Genomic DNA, 18,153 nt, shown 5'->3' with positions numbered 1-18,153 from the left:
GCAAGATGGATGTGAAAATCACAACAAACCCCAAACGGTGTTTGTGCCCCTGCCGAGCCTGCAGACCAGATCCAGTGCTCTGAGTGGCCTCTTGTCTTCAAGGACAGGAGCTTCAGAAGCAATGCACTGAGCTCATAAATCCTACCAGGGAGCAAGGAGCAGCTCAGTCTTTGCTATAGCACTGATGTTTATGGAAAACAAGGAGACGAGGTGAGGCAAAGAGGTCTGAGCTGTGTCTAAGAAACTTCCCTTATAAAAAGATAGATTGCTGACACTTTTCCTTGATGCAGCTGCCCGGGCATTTCAAAGCATCTGAGATTTCATTATCTAAGAAGCAGTCACTGGCTTTGTTGGGGACTTCTGGCTGCCTTACAAAGCAATTCCAGTGTTATTATTGGAATAAAAACATAACAACTACTAATCCTCTGTTTAAATGACCAGTAAGTTCCCTGCAGGCGTTGCTCTGCCAAAACATTTACCCACCTAATTTTATTTCATGTAGTTTTTTTAAATTCAGATTTAACCTTTTGTGATGGGGGTTGTAGGCACTTCTGTTTAGAAGCACGTTTTACGGACTACTGGGAATGTAATTCCTTGGTGCAGGGGAGGGAGAGGGCTTCTGGTTGTCCGCGTTTAAAGGTGTCTCACAGATCTGTGATCCTTTTAGGTCACTTGATCCCCGTTTTTTGGAGGAGTGCCACCAGACAGAAGTGAAAAGTTCAACCTTTCTGCAGGTAAGTGGAATCAAACCCCTTATTCAGAGTACCGGACAGGCCTTTCCCAAGCTGGCAGCATCATGCAGCAGTGAAATACTGTTAGCTCGGTGAGGACAGCGAAGCCAGCCCTCACCCAGGACCTCCTGGGGTCTGTCCCTTGCTGTTGTCTGTGCACCCCTGGGAGTCTGAGCATGGAGGAGCTGGAGCAAACCGTGGAGGAAGGGGATAAATCAGGTCTCTGGGTGCTGCTTCTCATGTGTTGAACGGGAGCCAAAGGGTGGGATCAGCAACTGCTCCTCGCTGCCTGTTGCCTGGGAGCAGAGGCAGCTGTTGTCAGGGCAGCATTTCTTGAGGGCAGGAGTTTTTGGAGGCTGCCAGGAGAGGGGAGGGATGCTCCTGGCCAGCCTGCCGGGCTGTACCTAGTAGCTCTGGCTCTCTGTGCCTGGAACTGGTGGCAATGTAGCTACCTGACATGTCACATCTGCTGCCGCAGCATGGCTGATGGACATGGAGTCACTTATGGCTGGGCACAGTCACTCTGGTGGCATTCGCACAGCAGAGCTCTTTGATAAGGAGCATTTGGGATGGACAGAGTTGGAGCCTCTGTTCCCTGAGGATCAGGTGAGTGTAGCTGGCAGGAGGGCTTATGGGGACCCCCTGGGTCTGCAGCTCTGAGAGGTTTGTTAGTCTTGCATCTGGGTCTCTCCTGGGGCTTGTTAACACCAGATCAGTATTTCTGCAGGTGCAAAGGAACTTGGAACAGAAAAAGTCCATCACCCCTGGTATCCAGCTCCTGCAGCATCCAGCAGTTACTGCCTGGGGAAAACAGTTAAAAGCAGGGCATATCCCATATGCCTTCCTGAGCACATCCTCCAGCTTCTGTGTTGTTATCAACTTCCTAGGCTGAAGCTGTATCCAGAACTTCATGGGGAAGGCTGAGAGATCTGAAATCCAGGTGTGTTCAAAGTCTTTTTGAACCCATGAACCTATGTTAACCTCCAGTACAGCTCCTGACAACCCTGTTGTTTAGCTATGCACAATGGGAGGCGGGGGGAACCAGACCCGTGATGTACTGAAAGGTGTGTGCTGCTTTGAGGCTGCACTCCTGGGACCTGTGCTGTCCGTGATGGATGTTGAAGAAGCCCAGCTAAACCTCATCGCAAGCACATAGCGCGGTGCAGGTGGGACGGGACGAGTATCTGGTTATGCTGAGCTTCTGAGGTTGCATCCTGGGATAGCCACAAGTTAAGCTGAAAACAAAACAGGAAATTTTCCAGGGTTTTAATCAAATAGGAGCGTGGGAGGGAATGCCATAAATCTTCTTGGGATGTGTCGTTTGGCCTAGAACAGCACGTTTCGATTCTTCCTCAGGTTGTTTTTCCCACCACACTCCTACTTTCTGATTTGAGTGAAACTTTTAAATTGAAAGCCAGCACTTCAAAGGGAAAAGGAGAATATTCTGCCTGGAAAATGTTTAACTGAAATATTGCAGCACTTCTGAAATGAGTGGTGTCATTTAGAAATGTCAAAACAAAAAGCTTCAATGATTTGAGTTTCCTCTTTTTTTTTTTTTTTTCCCCAGAAAAAAGTATTCCCTGACTTTGACATGAATTTGTAAATAGTTTGTCATCTCACCACATACATCCCCCCCCGGCTTATTTTCTTAGCAAATGAAGAAAATGTCACCAAGCACTGGCTCTGCCAAAGAGACCTTAGCAAGGTGGGGGGGGGTGGACAAGGTCAACTGTAAAAAAAAAAACATAAAGAAGGATCCTCTAGAAACGGCTACAGATTTATGATATGGATAATCATGTCATCAGCACCACTTTATCGGCTTTTTTTTCCTCTCTTCTCTGTGCGCCTGTGGCTTTTGGTTTGCTGGAGGAGGAGTGAGAGAAAAGCTGGCAGGAGAATTTCGATATGTTATTGTTGCTGTTGTTTTTGTCTGCGTAGTAACGGGCACTTATGTGTATGTCTGTGCATGCTTGCATGCGATCTCTGCATTTGTGTCCGTCTCCCCCATTCCTCCCTTATCCATCCATGCACAGCATGATATAAACAAACCTGCCTCTGGACATGTCATGGCTTAAAATAGATGTTCATACATCAGCCTTTCTACAGCAGCAGCGGCAGCAGCAGGAAGACATGGCCGACTGGATCTGACTACAACACTCACTTTGAGCCGAAAAATCACAGCTCTCACAAAGGTAGAGTAACGGGGTGGGCGTCTCCTTCCTCCTGCGTGTCTGTCTGTCTGTCTCTGCGGAGTGTGCGGGGCTGAGCAGCCTGCGCTCCTTCAGTGATGCCTCTTCAGAGCTCGCTCTGTGCATCTAGGCAGTCTCTGTCTGTTTCTCCCCTCCCTCCAAGCATGGCACGACTGGCAGAGGGGCTCCGGAGGCAGACATGAGCAGGCTCGGGGGAGCGGGGTGCGAGCCCCCGGGCTTGGCTGCCAAAAGAGGGGGGTACAGCACATGCCTGGGAGGATTTTTGGTGCCAGGAGTCCTTTTGGGTCTGTTCTGAGGTCTTGGATGTGGGGCAGTTTCTCTTCCCCTGCAGCACTTTGAGGGGGCTGGCATGGGGGTGTGTTGGGGGTGGGATGCTGGAAGGGAGCTTTGGGCCTGAGGTTTCTTGAGATACACCTCAGGATAGGTGCGGATCACTATTAAGAGGGTCTGCTGTTTGGCTAGTTACAGCCTTATACGGATGATTTAGTTGCTTTTTTCAGACCCTTCTGCTGTTTGTTTCTCAGTGCTGCCCGGGGCTGGTGGCATGTGGCTGTGCTGCAGCCAAGGTCACACAAGGTTTAAGGGCCCCAGAACACGGCTGTGCTGAACGCCTTTTCCAGGTGGGGTTTGCCAAGTCTGAATTCCCAGCATGAAGGAGTCCAAAATTCATCAGGGCAGGGGAGAGGTGTCCGGGTGAAATCTGGCCCATACCCTGTGCTGGGGAGTGTGGGGCGCTTGGTGCCATGGATGAGCAGCGCAGGCAGGGCTGATCTCTCCTGTGCAGCACCCCGGGGTGCCAGCCAGGGTCTGAGAGGGGAAGGAGACATCCATGAGTCTCTCTGGACTTCCCCTGAGCTCCCCCATGCCCTTGCAATGTTTTCGTCCTCTGCATATTGCCAAGAAATGGCTGGAGGCTTCTTCCTTCTGCGCTGTTGGCTGCTGGCCGGAGCCTTAGGCAAAATGTCAAAGCAGACAGACATGCTCTGATCCAGCCTGGCCAGCCCAAGGTCACTGCATTTCCCAGAGACAACTGGCTGGTGCTGAGCTGCTGCTGGGGGGCTCTGATGGGATGCTCTTTGGACACCTTCCAGGGTAGCTCAGGGCCACAGCAGTGATGGTGGGAAAGAGAATTGTATTCTCATGTTTGGGGGGTTCTGTCAGCAGCGAATGAGCAAAAAAAAAAAGGCAGCTCTGACAAACACCTGGCTGCAAGGACTGTTAACTGCCCCGCGTGGGTGAGGCTGTCCAGGGAGGTTTCTTGCAGATGTGTGACAAGTATCGGCATGATCTAGAGGTTTGAGAGCAGAGCTGCATCCTAGAGGATCCACTCTGCAAAATGAGCTTTCTCATCCCCTGAAATTAACTATTTTCACCCCAAACCAGTCCTAGATATTCATATGCAGTGGCAGGACTGCTGTACTTGGAGGGGTTAATCCTGCCTCTCCCTCCCCACAGGCTTTTGTGCCTGGTCCGTAGGAGTCTGGGTCCTGGCCAGACTCTGCGTGGTGCCATATGGAATCCTCCACCTGTTTGGGGGTTTCTCCTCCCCAGTCCTGGTGGCTTGCCCAGACCTGGCCGCCTTTCATTGCTTCTGATCACAGGTTGGCAGCATCAGTTCTCGAGCTGGCATTGTCCCGATGGCAGGCAAAGCCCCAGAGCCAGCTCAGAAGGAAGGTGGTCCTGTGTAGAACATCTCTTGCCAATGTGGCCTCAACCCAAAGTCGTGGGGCTGGAGCAAAACCTCAGCCTGTGGAGACTCAGCAATCTGGCTGCTTCTCTGGCTTCCCTCACCAGCCCTGGCATCATAAACCTCTCCCCAGCAGTGTTGCTTCTTGGAAGGCAGTGTAGGTGATACTGTCTCACGCTGGGAACCACTGGGTAGCTGACTTGACACAGCCCTCTCATCAGGAAGGTGAGAACTGGTTGCTTTGGGCCTGTATTTCTACAAAAGTGATGGTGTGAGAGAGGTCCCCAGTTCTTCTAATGGCATCTTCACTGCTTCCATGACAGGACCGTGGGTGGCAGCAGCAGCAGAAGCGACCTCCAGGCCGCTCTCCGGCCTTCACGAACCCACAGGTATGCCTTGTGGGTCTCAGCAGCTCCAATGGCTTTCCTGTCGAGGTTCTCCAGGAATGGCACGAGGTCACCAAGCCGCAGCTCACGGGAAGAGCGTAACAACCATCCCATCCTCAGCGTCTTTGAGCTTGAAAGGTTGCTGTACACGGGAAAAACAGCCTGTAATCATGCTGATGAGGTCTGGCCAGGACTCTACCTGGGAGATCAGTATGTATCAGAGTGGGACAAGAACTGGGGGTTTGGGCTACTTTTGTGAAATGGGGAAATCTGGGAGGGGGAGGTTGGTAAAAGTGAGGGAGGGGAGGACATGATGGGTGTGGTACATTGGGACAAAGGAAGAGGAAGGACATAAGCATGGCTCTGCAGAGGGTTCAGAGCACTGCTGTGGCAGGGTAGGTGGAGGTGGTGTGCCCGTGGAGTCAGAGATTGACTTAAGAATCTTAAAGGGTCTGGCATTTTTCCTTTGCATCCAGCTTTCTCAGATGTAAATGTTTGTCCAGGACAGCCTTTACACTGTCCTTAGAAACTTTTCTTTAGCTGGTCTAGACTTCTGAATCTGTGCGCTGTTTCTTATTCTCTGCAGAGATATAGCGGCCAACCGGCGAGAGCTGGCTCACCTGCGCATCACCCACATCCTCAACGCCTCGCACAGCAAGTGGAGGGGGGGTGCTGAGTACTACGAGGGCACAGGCATCCGCTACCTGGGCATCGAGGCCCATGACTCACCTTCCTTTGACATGAGCCCCTACTTTTATCCTGCAGCTGACTTCATCCACCAAGCACTGAATGAAGGTCAGTGGTAAAGATTTCTGGGAGAGAAGTGGGGAGCTGAGATGGGAAGAAACTGCTCCGGGCAGGTGGGGAGCTAGATTGACATCCTGTTGCTAAGCATCCTAGAAAACACAGGTATTTCTAGCCTGGGATGGTGCCTTCTGCACTGGATCACTTCCTCCAAAGAGGGAACAGGCTAGATGAGAGCACTGGACCTGCAGGTCACAGCCGCAGCCTGTGTCCTGAGCTGTGGCTGGTCCTGTTCAGGCTGCTTTTGGAGATCACGATACGCTGATACCCTTTGCCAAGAGGGGACCTCAGTGCATCACAGTCATATTATAACTGGGGCCCTACATCTAACCCCAGAGGCTGCACACCTGAGCCACAACTCCAGGACACGCCAAGGCAAACAGTTGGGTCCTCAGTATTTTTTTAATTGGGATATTCGGTCTGCTGTGACACAGCCCCTGTGTTTCACCCCCAGGAAGGATCCTTGTGCACTGTGCTGTCGGGGTGAGCAGGTCGGCCACCTTGGTCCTCGCCTACCTCATGATCCGCCACCACATGCCCCTTGTAGAAGCCATAAAGACGGTCAAGGACCACCGCGGTATCATCCCCAACCGGGGTTTCTTGCGCCAGCTGGTCGCCCTGGACAATGCCCTGAGGCTGAAGAGGAGTGCATGAAGGAGGACGAGAGGGGTTGTGCGGTGGGACCATTGTGTGTGCGGTGCTCAGCTGACCCCGATGCTCGCTGAGTGGCAGAGATAGGGCTTTCCTCACGGTGCAGATGCTTGGCAGCTAATGCGTTACACGCAATTGGCCCCTGGGCCTCCCCCTCTGCTAAGGGGGTCCCCAGACATGCGAGCTATTCCTAGTGGTAAAGCATAGGCCCTCAACCTGCAATCTTGCCACCTAGGTAGGCGTAACATATAGCCTCCTTCCCAGCCTGCTCGCTCCAAGATGCCTCCAGAGGGACTCGGCCCCATGTTTCAGGTTATTCTATCCCTGTTGGCTCCAGGAAGCCTTCAAGGCTTTGTTATCCCACATGGCAGGTGCGTTGCCAAGCCAGTCCTGTCCCTCCCTCCCAAGAGACTGAAGCTCTGTGTTCCTTGTCTTGTTTCCCATTCGTTTTTGGTCTGTGTAGCAATGTGAATTAGGTCTGGTGTGTGGGCTCAGGCAAACAGGCCTTTTGTCGTAGTGTTTGGATGTCCTCCATGCCTAGTGTTAACGTGTAAAAATAAAGACAGTGCTAAGGAAAAAGCTTGGCCATCCCTTGTGTGCTTTGGGACAGACTTTATGTGTTCAGGCTTGGGATCCGTCGCAGGAGTCGGTGGGAGAGCATCACCCTGAGTTCTCTGGGTTGAGATGGACCCTCCCAGATCCTTGGTCCAGGGGCTGAACCTGTCGTACTCCACTGGTGGCCAGTGCCTACGCTGGGCCTCCCCACTCTTTTTTTTCCAGCAATGGGGACAGAAAGGGGAGCTCCTGGTGGAAAGCAGAGCCGGGCTGGCAGTCCCTAGGGTCACCATCCATCACGAGGTGGCGATGTCGGTCTCCCAAAGGCAGGAAAGCACCAAGCTATCACCCACAGGCTTGCAGAAGGGCCGGCCGTCCACTGGGACCTGCGAAAAACACCTTGGCTGCTTGCAGAGGCGATGGGCAAGATGAACCCAGGAAGGGTGGCCAGGGCCAGGAGCGAGCGTCCGTGGTGGCACATGGGTGCTGGGTGGCCCCACGGGTGCTGGGCTGCTCCTGCACACTGCCAGCACTCATTGTCTGCCTGCTCTTATTATAGCCCCATTCTTCTCTGTTTCCTGAGAGTGCACGAAGCACCACTGGGCTGCCGGCTATATGTTGTGCTGAGATCATGTAAACATGTAGCAAGAGGAGCCCAACGGCCGTGCAGGGTGAGCCGCTTGGCTTGGGGCACACCAAGGCCCGTGCTGTAGCACCCCATCACTGCTAACTGGTGGCCCCAAGCACTCCTGCCCTGGGGAATGCCTGCCTTTAGCTCAAGTGCAATAAGGAGAGCAAACTTTAGCTTGCGGAAGCTGGGGTGTCCTCTGTGTGTGTTGCACAGCTCCCGGGCTGGGAACTCTGCTCTTAGAGGTGCCCCGGGATGCTCAGGGCATGGCACCATCCCAGAAAGGCACCGGCAGAGAGAAAAGACTGACTGCTGGCAGCGGGGCCAAGGTTACCCCGACCAAGGGCTGCAGACACGGAGGCAAGGAGGAACTGTGTTGGGCAATGCGCAGGGGCTGGTCGTGCTCTGCGGTGACCCTGGTGCTGCTGGGACTGTTGGGCATGCCAGAAGCTTCAGCAGGGGGGATTGCAGCTTGGCAAGGTCCTGGGAGGCGTGAAATGCCTCCTGTCTGATTTTGCAATTCTGCTTTGTGCTCCTTGCTGCTGCGAAGCTCCCTTTGTGCAGCCTGCTGTAGATCGGCCCCCAAATGCAGAGCGTGACAAAGCTGGGATCAGGGAGGCTCTGAGCACGAGGGCACATTGTGTTTGGAGGATCAGCAAACTAATTCAGAGAGTGAAATCCCTGACAGAGCCCGTGGTGTACCTTGGTACCTTAGTGTGCTTCAGTGGCCGAGCTCCTGTGTTGGGAGATCAAAGTGTAACAAGGGGAAGTACCCCGATTTCAGAAGGACTATCAGCACAGCCCCAGCCACCAGCAGCAGAAACCTGCCTGATCCTTGGAGCTATTGGTGGAGAAGGATACAGCGAGCCCACCATACTGCCATCCCTGACGTGGGGGCACACAGAGCCATTTCACAGCCCCACACTGATGGTCCTGCTGCCTTCATGGTCACCAGTCACTTAGAGGATCCACAGTTTGGATGGAGATGCTGATCATGTCCAAAACCATCCCCTGCAGAAGACTGAGAGCCACCAGGAGCTCAGTGCTTTCCAGGAGGGTCCTGCAAAGGGCTGGTGCATATGCAAGGATGGGCTGGGCTCAAACCAGGTGATACGTGAGGCAGGTAGTCCAAACTTGGGTCACATGCAGAGCATTTCTGCTGGATGATGGGGCCATATTTAAGCAGAACCCATGGGAACACACATGGCAGAAAGGTGCATCGTGGGCACATGTACCATGGGGATGTGCGTGGCAGGAATGAGGATCACAAGAGGCTTGAGAGCTGGACCCGTGCAAGCATCATGAAGTTCAACAAGGCCAAGTGCAAGGTCCTGCACATGGGTCAGAGCAATCCCAAGCACAAATCCAGGCTGGGCGGAGAATAGATGGAGAGCAGCCTTGAGCAGAAGGACTTGGGGACGTTGGTGGATGAGAAGCTCAACACGCCCCAGCAATGAGCACTGGCAGCCCAGAAACCCCCCCCGGAGCCTGGGCTGCGTCCCCAGCAGTGTGGGCAGCAGGGCGAGGGGGGGATTCTGCCCCTCTGCTCCGCTCTGTGAGACCCCCCTGCAGTGCTGCCTCCAGCTCTGGGGCACCAACAGCAGAAGGACACGGAGCTGTTGGAGCAGGGCCAGAGGAGGCCCCAGAGATGCTGGGAGGGCTGGAGCCCCTCTGCTGTGGGGACAGGCTGAGAGAGCTGGGGGGGTTCAGCCTGGAGAAGAGAAGGCTCCGGGGAGACCTTGGAGCCCCTTCCAGTCCCTAAAGGGGCTCCAGGAAAGCTGGGGAGGGACTCTGGAGCAGGGAGGGGAGCCATGGGACGAGGGGGAAGGGTTTTACACTGACAGAGGGGAGATTGAGATGAGATCTGGGGAAGAAATTGTTTGCTGTGAGGGGGGTGAGCCCCTGGCCCAGGTTGCCCAGAGAAGCTGTGGCTGCCCCATCCCTGGAGGGGTTCAAGGCCAGGTTGGCCGGGGCTTGGAGCAACCTGGGCTGGTGAGAGGCGTCCCTGCCCAGGGCAGGGGGTGGCACTGGGTGGGCTTTAAGGTCCCTCCCAACCCAAACCGTTCCGTGATTCTATGAAAACGTGCACGGTAGGAGCGTTCCCCACGGGCGCAGCCTGTTTCTCACGCCCCCGGCCCGAGGAAGCCGTTCCCGGAGCGCCCCCCGCTCTCCCCGCCCCGCTTTCGGGGTGCTCGGCGCTGCGGCCGCCGCGGGGGCGGCTCCGGGGGCGGCTGCGGGGGGGGGGCCGGGGCGGGGTTTGCGGGCAGGGCCGCTCCGCCGCCGGCCGCCCAGCCCCGCTCCCGGCCATGGCCCGGCCGAGCCGCCCCGGCCCCGGCCCCGCGGAGCGGCTGCCGGATGCCCCCCTTCCAGTGGTGCAACGGTGAGAGCGGGGTCCGGGGGGGGCGGCGGGACGGGGCGGGGGGTGACGGGGATGGGGTGCCGCTCCGCTCCCTCCTTCCCGGGGGGCGTCTGCGGGGCGGGAGTTTGGGGGGAGCTGGCATCCCGCCCCCGCCGCCCCCCAGCCCCTCTCCGTGGGGCTCGGGGACATCCCGCCTGGTTGCCGGTCCCTGCTCGTCGCCGGAGCGGGGAGGGGGTCCCGGGAGCCCCCGGGGCTGTGCGGGGCGGGGATGAGCCGGGGAAAGCAGTTTTCCTTGCAGAGCAGCGAGTCCTGCTCAGCTCCCAGGAATAAAGCCAATTAGTAAATGAGTTTGCCATGCTTTCGCTTCGCGGGCTGCTTGCAATGATCCCCCCTCTTTCATGTGTCCGCAGAAGTGGAATAAACTGATTTTTAAAGGACCCCAGACAAGGCCCTGGCTCCTCGCTCTCACGTTTCGCTGTAAGAAATTCTCAGGAACGTGGAACTGAGTTTGCACATGTGAAGGGGGTTTTGGTTTATATGAGAAGTGGTTTATTTTTATGACTAAGTAGTTGAGAAGCTGCGCTGGGAATTCCACCATCAAAGCCCTGCCTGAGCAACAAAGGCTGGGTTATTTTAATTTATGAAAGGGTTACAGCCTTTGAAGCTAAATATAATGCAACCAGTGGCTTCCTGTCCTGTAACACATACCTTGTGTGTTCTTGTGCGACTTGGGGGGTGGGTGGGATAAGAAGCCCCTGGTCCTGCAGGCAGTTTGCTGTGGACATGTGGTGAGTGCATGGGTTTCCATTAAACGGGGAGCATGGAAACGCTCCACAGCAGAAAACGCAAACTTAGTTGTGTTAAAGGAACATCCTAAATAAGAGAGACTTTGCTTTTAGAGGCTCTGAGCAGCCACAGCTCTCCTCAGCTTCCCGAGGCACGGGCTTCAGGGAACACCGCGAACAGAGCCCACCCTTGTTCAAAGGCCAAGATGTGGGTTTAGGAGACGAGCTGTGGGCATCTGATCTGTACATTTTGGCTTTAAGCCCTGAGCTCGCAAATATTCAAATCGGTGGAGTCCAGCGAAATTGCTTATCACTGTGCTGCCAAGGGCCTTTGCAGAATTGGGGCTGTTGCTGCAAATAAGTCTGAGACCCAGTAAAGAAATCACATTTTCAACCTAAATAGGTATATTCGGGGTACCTTAACGGATGGTGTATAATGTCCTGCCTTGGCATTTCAGCTCCTCTTTTGCATCACAGTTTTTCCTCCTGTTACTCAGCTGCGGTTCGGGACACTTTGCAGTCACGGGGCACAAGGCAGGTAACTTTATTTGGAGGTGAGCTGGTGATCCCCCGTGGAGAACTGGGCTTAGGGGCAACTTTTGCAGGAAGCCTATTCCAGCATCACAGCCAAAATTATATGGAAGCTGCATTCAATTTTCTGATGCGAAGCCCACAGCTTTTGTGTGGGAGTAGAAAGAATGGTTTTATTTAATGACCTGCTGAGTTTTCCATTTGTTTTATTGAACAAGAACTGGGGTGAGGGAGAAGCTCTGCTCAGCAAAACCCCTGTGCCTGCGCAGTATGGCCAGAAACTTGTGTCTCTCCTGACTTGAAATACTGCGAAATACAGCAAAGTGTGGTGCCCAGAGGGCCAAACCACGCAGCAGCAGTGGAGCACGAGGGTCTGCGTTTGCAGAGGTGTTGGCCAGGCTGTTTAGTGGGGTCGTGATGGTTAAATCATGTTGTAGGGTTTGGTGGGGGGGGAGCAGGGCTGGGGTCACCCTGTTTGCCAACACAACCGGAGGCACCACGCGTCCTCACAGCAGTTTGCAGCAGGGTTGAACCGCACCCCTGCTTACAAAGGGGAAGTTTTGTATGTTTTTGCATGAAAAAAACACTTTGATGGCCAGATGAACCACCTTTCTGCACATCCTTCTTGCAGTGAGAAGGGTCCAGAAAGTCAGTGCGTGTCTGTAGGTACTTTCACAGATGCCTAGTGACCCCTCTTTTCTCATTTTTCAACTCAATAATTGTTATACCACGCTACCTTCAGGGATTCCGGTTTCAGGTACAAAACTGGTAAGACTTAAGCTGGCGAAATGGGTTATTTCAGTTTGGGTTTGGCGCCCATCAGGTCCTCATTTCATGTTGGTGAAAACCAGATTTGATCCGTTCCCCTTGAACTAAAAATACTTTGTCAGGCGAAGGGCTTTGCGCTAATGAAAACCATCGCTCGGCCAAGGCACCCGCCGTGCGATGGGCTCTGGTGGGGAGGAGCGGGAGGGGAAGGGGCTGACGGGGTTGGAAGGACCTCGCTCTTCGCGTTGCCTCCCCGAGACCCGCTGCTCCAGGGCTTGTCCTGGCAGGACCTTCTCATCTCAGCTGAGCCGATGGCTGCTCCCCGACAGGGAAAGGGCACTTCCCCGGAGCCACGCTCGCTTTTCGGCACCACGGCCTGGAGCTCATGAATTATTGAAAGCCTATTTAACAGGAATGAGCCTTGCTAAGCTGGTGAGTCTAAAATTAGCCTTGCCAGCTGTGTTGCGGCTGGCAGGGACATGTTAGACTGGCTCCTCTCTCCTTCCTTCGGTGCCGGGTTGCGAGTTACGGTGTCTCTTGTTCCACCTCAGGTTTTTTTCCTGCTGCTGGTTCGAGTCCCCCTCTCTCGGTACCCATGTGGCTTTTACACTCAGCTGTTGCCACCTGGGGGGAATTTGGGCTTCTAACAGGGAGCAGCACTCAGTGAGCAACTTGCAGGGTTGAGGAGTATGATTTCTACCTCATGGGACGGGCTGCAGCCAGGCAGAGTGCGGGGACCGTAGGGACAACCCCGTGCAGAGGTGGGAGGTCTGGGGGTGATGTTCAGGGCGTTTGAAGTCCTTTCAAAGGGGCGCAGAGGGATGCGCTGGGGAGGTTAGCCTGGGGTCAGCGGATTTCTCATCTCCGGGGCTCTCTTTCCCAGCCCGGTGCCTCTCCTGGAAGCTGCACACGGAGCAGGACCAGTTTGTCCTTCACTGGTTGGTGGTGAGCCGTGGCTGGAGCAGAGCAAGCCCTCGCTGTGGGCAGCAGCAGCCCCTCGGGCCCCTCTCCCCTCGCCTCTCACGAGGCTGGAACTCGTGTTTGGGCTGTTTCTGTCGCCACGGCTCTCGTGACACAGAGGGGAACGGCTGGTGCTTTTCAGCAGATTTTTGGAATAGCTCTCAGTTTGGAATACACGTTATTGTCTGACTTGTGACCCGTTGTTGTTACCACAACCCACCGCGCTCTGTTTGGCCAGCTTCGAATGAGGCTTCCTGCGTCCATCAACAGCTGCTCTGCAGCCTGTGTCCCACCACCGCCTGCACCAGCATTACCTCATTCCTCATTTAGTTGCTCAGTGGGTTTTTTTTAAGAGCTGATAGACTTTTTTCTTTTTGTTTTTTTTGAGCATTTCTCAATCATTTCCAGCAGGGAAATGGGAAAAAAAAAAAAAATAACCTTTCCTATTGTCTTTTCCTGCACCTGGTGGTCTTGAGAGCAGAAGGGTGGGAGAGCAGGACCTGACACAAATCCTCCCTTTCTCGCTCTGCAGATGAGGTGGCTGATTGGTCTCTGGCAATTACAGGAGGCAAAGATTGGCAAGTGGCTCTGTAGCAGGAAAACTCCATTTCCTACAGTCCAGACTCTTGTCTGGTGCCTGCTCTGCTGCACAGCAGCAAACTGCAGTCCCTGGAGCCAGGTGCCGCTCTGGCCACGGTGGCTTTGGCCATTGCACTGATGGGGTATGTCAGTTCAAAGCGCCCAGCAAAGCAGATACCTGACAAAGAGCCTGGCTGCCCTGCCAGGAGCACCGATGGGACCCCAGGAGATCAGCGTGTGCTCCCTCTCCCAGCCTAGGGGTGCCTGTGCTGGCTGCACCACGGTTGTGCCGCGGTTTAAAGAGGAACCTCATCTGAGCTCGCTGACGCCGCAGCGTTGCGTTTCCTAGTTGGCAAGACTCGCTCGGCCTCCTGCATCCAGCGCGTTGCAGATGCTGCTTTATTAGAAACTGCTTTATTAGACCGAAGCTGGTCTGTGGTTTCCCTGGGGATCTGCATTCAGCCAGGCTGGGCAAGCGTGGCCACCCCGGCTCTGCCTATGGGCTCAGCTCACGGCCCCAGCGCCGTCGTGAGGCCAGGAATAGCTGGGAACTGAGTGTCCCAGGGCAGAATCTCACCCCAGGGGTGCTGCCCGTCCTGCTCTGGCTCCCCTTGCCTGGCTCTCCCCTTGCTCTGCAGAGGTCCTGGGCGCCTCTCGAGCACACGCTGCTGCCTTCTCTCCCCATCACAGTGGGAAGGAGACCAGACAGGCCAAATCCAGGATCTTGCCGCTTGTGCAGAATTTCCTGTGGAGGATTTTGGTGGGTTGTAATTAAACCCAGAAGTGTTTCTGTAGGAGCTTTTTGATGAGATGGCGCAGCGCGGGAACAGAGGGTGCTGAGCGGAAGGGGCGGGGGGAGATGCTCCGTGGAACACAGATGGGGCTCCGGGGCTGCTCCCCTTTAAAGTCCCATCTGAGCCGAGATCTGATGAGAAATCAAAGCTCCAGCTCTTGTGGGGTCAGCATGATTTCAAGACATGAAAGGCAGTGCTTATTTAGTGCCAGAGCCTGACTTTGCATCAGGTCCCAGCAGAGGCAGCTGCAGTCGTTCTGGTGTTTCCCTGCCTTTCGCCCTTGGTTCGCTGGGGACCCTCCTGGGGTGGCCGTGCTGTCACCGGCTCTGCGTGTGACGCCCTCCTCCACGTTTCCCCTGGGATGTCTGACTTGCAGTGGGACGTGGTGGCCCAGGCGTGCGGCTGGTGTGCGCCGGCACCCATGTTTTTGCTCAGAAAGGGGATTTGGTCACTGTGGTGCTGAATGTGCACCATTCAGCCCCGGCGCTTCTCCCAGCACTGGGGACAAACCAGCCACTTGCCATTTCTGGCTCCCGCGGAGCAATGACAGACACCAACTGTTCTTGTTTTTCATGCTCTTTTTTTGCTCTGTCCTTTCCTAAATCCCCTTCCAGCCTCCATGTATTTCTGTGGAGATGAAAGCACAGGGCCTCCTTTTCTCCCCAACGCCTGGATTCTGCCTAGGGTAGGTTTGTGCCGCTGGAGAAAGGTTTCGTGGCCATAGAAAGGCAGCGGTGTCTGTTCTCGGGGGCTGCTGCTCTGCCTGGGGAGGTCTCCAACTTGCAGGCCACAAGACAGTGATGGCTTGGCGTTGGTTTCTGCCCACTTTGCAAACTCCAGAGGGGATGGAGTCAGCCCAGGCTCGCTCTGTTTTCACAGCACGTCTTCTTCACCTCTTTTTCCCCACTTCTTCCATCCTAAAAGCTGAGTTTTTTCTTCCCCCTGCCCAAAGGGTGCTCCTGCAGTCTGGGGCTGATTCATACCAGTAAACCCTGCACGATGCCTCCCATCACGTTCCAGGACCTGCCACTGAACATCTACATGGTCATTTTCGGCACCGGCATCTTTGTCTTCGTGCTCAGCCTCATCTTCTGCTGCTACTTCATCAGGTGAGCTGGGGGGGGGGGCCATGGCAGTGGGTTGGCGTCCCTGAGGCACCCCCAGCCCTTCCCAGCACCCCATTATTTTGTCCCACAACACGGGAGTTGCTCACCACAAGGATCTGACCCCAAGGAGTGGGGCCAGACGCCTGCCATGCTCGAGCCAGGCGTGATCGTGGTCCCCACGGTCCCCTGTGGCCACAGCAGGGCAGGAAACGCAGGAAGGGGCTCTTGTTTTTCAGGGGACCATGCAGAGGGACCCATTGTGTCGGGCAGGGAAGGAGCAGTGCTGCACGGGAGAGGATGTGTCTTTACATTACACTCCCTGTTCAGGGAGGGCTATTTTTAACCCAAAGCCGAGGCAGCAGCTGGTGTTTCTGCAGGGCCCGGGTGGCTCAGTCCTTCCCCCAGCGATGCCCTGTCTCGGACGATGTCCCCTGAGTGTCTCAGCCAATTTTGGGACTGTGGAAGCATGTTTTGGTGCCTCACTTGGAGGAGAAGCCCCACTGCGAGCGGTCCCCTTCTCCCTGTGTCTTGCTGAGTTTCTCTGCCTTGGTGGGTTTTCCCCGGTGCCCTCGCCCCGGCCAAGGTCACAGCAGGGCTGGGAGCTGCCGGCGGGCGAGTGCTGGAAATACAGTGTTTCCTGTGCCGCGAATGACTTCCTATGGCAGACAATTGGGGCTGCCGGCTCTTATCGCTCCCCGCTGACGATTCCTGCTGGCGCTGGAGGCAGCACGCGGCCCTGCGGCACGGCTCTGCATGGTGCATGGACTCAGAGCTGTTTATCCCCAAATCCCGGTCGGGAAGGTGTGTCCCCCTGCTTCCAGGTGCCTCCCGAATAATTCTGGCCACACTGTTCAGACGTGACCCTTGAGGGTGCTGTAAAACTGACGGTGTGTTTTTCTCCCTCTCTCCAGCAAACTGCGGCACCAGGCTCAGAGCGAGCGGTTCGGGTACAAGGAGGTAAAGTCGATGGTTGTGTCGATGGTTGTTTTCTGCACAGGGCTGAGCGGGAGGTGGGCGCAGGCGGGTGGGGACACAATGGGGACCGATGCTGCTTGTCCCCAGCTGGGCTGAGGTATTCAAAAGCGGCGTGGAGGGACACACTGCCTGCTGCGCCTGAGCTTGACCTGCCCGGCTCCGACCTTGGGGCTCCTGGCAAAATTCCTCCTGGTGTTAAATCCTCTGCTTCCTTTTTTTCCTCAGGTGGTTCTGAAGGGCGATGCCCGGAGGCTGAACGTGCACGGGGTGAGCACTACCGCATCTGGGCTGGGATGGAGTGGGGGCTGACAGGGAAGATTCTCTGGGGCATGTCCCCTCTGCTCCGTGGGGTTGGAGGTGGCTGGCAGGCAGTGTGAGGCCAGGATGGGGATGTGGGCACCACACAGCTGGGAATCAGGAGGGAAACCCCCTCCCTGGGGGCGTTTTGGGAACTGGGCTGAGCTCTCAGCTGGAAATACTTGGGAAAAGGTGCCACAGCAGTGGGATTTCATGGCCGTGGCATTCCTGCTGTGAGCGGGGCCATGCGTGGGTGTCGCGCCGGGTGCCACGTGTTTGCACCCACCCTCACCCTCTGTCTCGCCTCCCGCAGCAGACCTGTGCCGTCTGCCTGGAAGATTTTAAGGCGAAGGAGGAGCTGGGGGTGCTGCCGTGCCAGCACGCCTTCCACAGAAAGTGAGTAACAGCTGGCAGGGGAGCGCAGGGAGGGAGAATTTCATAGAATGGTTTGGGTTGGAAGGGACCTTAAAGCCCACCCAGTGCCACCCCCTGCCCTGGGCAGGGACACCTCCCACCAGCCCAGGTTGCTCCAAGCCCCGGCCAACCTGGCCTTGGACCCTTCCAGGGATGGGGCATCCCATATCCTCCGGTCTTCTGCCCCGCAGGTGCCTGGTGAAGTGGCTGGAGGTGCGCTGCGTCTGCCCCATGTGCAACAAGCCCATGGCGGGGCCGGCACCGCCCCGCGCCGGCATCGGCACCCTCCTGGACGAGCTGGTGTGAGCACAGACCCCCCACACTCCACACCCGACACATCCTGGCATCGCGGGAACCACCGCTCCCCACCCGCATGTCCCAGGGCACCGAACGCCAAGGATTCTGGGATTTCCAAGTTGGGTTTTTTTAACTCGCAGGTCGTTTTGGGGTGGGGGTTTTTTTTGGGGGGGGGGGGGGGGTGTTTGTTTTTTCACGGAGTGCTCCACGTGGAAAGGAGCCCCCCGCCCCCCCTCTTCCTCCTCCCTCTTTGCTGCACAGAGTATTTTTGTACCTGATCCCCGCCCGCGGAAGGGGGCGGCTGTACAGTTTTGTGTAAAAAAATGAATAAACAGACAATTTCTCAGCCTGCCTGAACTTTAAGCGCTCGTCAGTAAAAGAGAGGGATTGGGGGGCGCGGCAGTGACCCAACATACCCTCCTTTCTCGTCTACTTTTGGTCATACGGTACAGAAATGACGCCATTAGTGACGCCTCCCTGACCCCCCCGGAGCTCAGAAGGGAATTGTGCCACGTCGTAACGTAGGGCGCACACGTCACGCAGCCGCGTGCCACTCCCATTCATCATGCGCTATGAACCGGAAGGATCAGGCTTTTACTGCCGCGCACGGTGCTACCGCCGAGCCACTCGCCCCGC

At 55.7% G+C, this 18,153-nt stretch overlaps 2 protein-coding genes and 1 non-coding gene across 3 annotated transcripts; 2 read left to right on the top strand and 1 right to left on the bottom strand.

Annotated features, from left to right (window-relative positions):
- The first annotated feature begins 2,580 nt into the window (after positions 1-2,580).
- On the top strand, positions 2,581-7,048 carry DUSP26 (dual specificity phosphatase 26). Its single transcript, XM_063358770.1, has 4 exons — positions 2,581-2,923; positions 4,952-5,224; positions 5,601-5,809; positions 6,273-7,048. The coding sequence occupies exons 2-4, from the start codon at positions 5,046-5,048 to the stop codon at positions 6,470-6,472; spliced, it is 588 nt and encodes a 195-aa protein (XP_063214840.1). The 5' UTR covers positions 2,581-2,923; positions 4,952-5,045; the 3' UTR covers positions 6,473-7,048.
- Positions 7,049-9,907: 2,859 nt separating this feature from the next.
- Positions 9,908-17,874, top strand: RNF122 (ring finger protein 122). Its single transcript, XM_063358771.1, has 6 exons — positions 9,908-10,032; positions 15,381-15,537; positions 16,446-16,491; positions 16,735-16,776; positions 17,120-17,202; positions 17,412-17,874. The coding sequence occupies exons 1-6, from the start codon at positions 10,008-10,010 to the stop codon at positions 17,524-17,526; spliced, it is 468 nt and encodes a 155-aa protein (XP_063214841.1). The 5' UTR covers positions 9,908-10,007; the 3' UTR covers positions 17,527-17,874.
- Positions 17,875-18,008: 134 nt separating this feature from the next.
- LOC134526746 (small nucleolar RNA U13) lies at positions 18,009-18,104 on the bottom strand. Its single transcript, XR_010074027.1, has one exon. It is a non-coding gene; the product is annotated as a small nucleolar RNA U13 (small nucleolar RNA).
- Positions 18,105-18,153: the final 49 nt, after the last annotated feature.

This window comes from Chroicocephalus ridibundus, chromosome 23 (genome assembly GCF_963924245.1).
Source record: "Chroicocephalus ridibundus chromosome 23, bChrRid1.1, whole genome shotgun sequence".
NCBI lineage: Eukaryota > Metazoa > Chordata > Aves > Charadriiformes > Laridae > Chroicocephalus > Chroicocephalus ridibundus.
Note: the sequence above shows the minus strand (reverse complement) of the source record. Positions and strands in the feature narration are given on the sequence as shown.

Bases quoted from the DNA above. Each gene is read 5' to 3' on its own strand.
- DUSP26 (XM_063358770.1), top strand. From the start codon at position 5,046: ATGGCTTTCCTGTCGAGGTTCTCCAGGAATGGCACGAGGTCACCAAGC. The intron at 5,225-5,600 runs GTATGTATCAGA...TATTCTCTGCAG, and splicing joins GGACTCTACCTGGGAGATCA to AGATATAGCGGCCAACCGGC. The intron at 5,810-6,272 runs GTCAGTGGTAAA...TTTCACCCCCAG, and splicing joins CCACCAAGCACTGAATGAAG to GAAGGATCCTTGTGCACTGT.
- RNF122 (XM_063358771.1), top strand. From the start codon at position 10,008: ATGCCCCCCTTCCAGTGGTGCAACG. The intron at 15,538-16,445 runs GTGAGCTGGGGG...CCCTCTCTCCAG, and splicing joins TTCTGCTGCTACTTCATCAG to CAAACTGCGGCACCAGGCTC. The intron at 16,777-17,119 runs GTGAGCACTACC...CGCCTCCCGCAG, and splicing joins GGAGGCTGAACGTGCACGGG to CAGACCTGTGCCGTCTGCCT.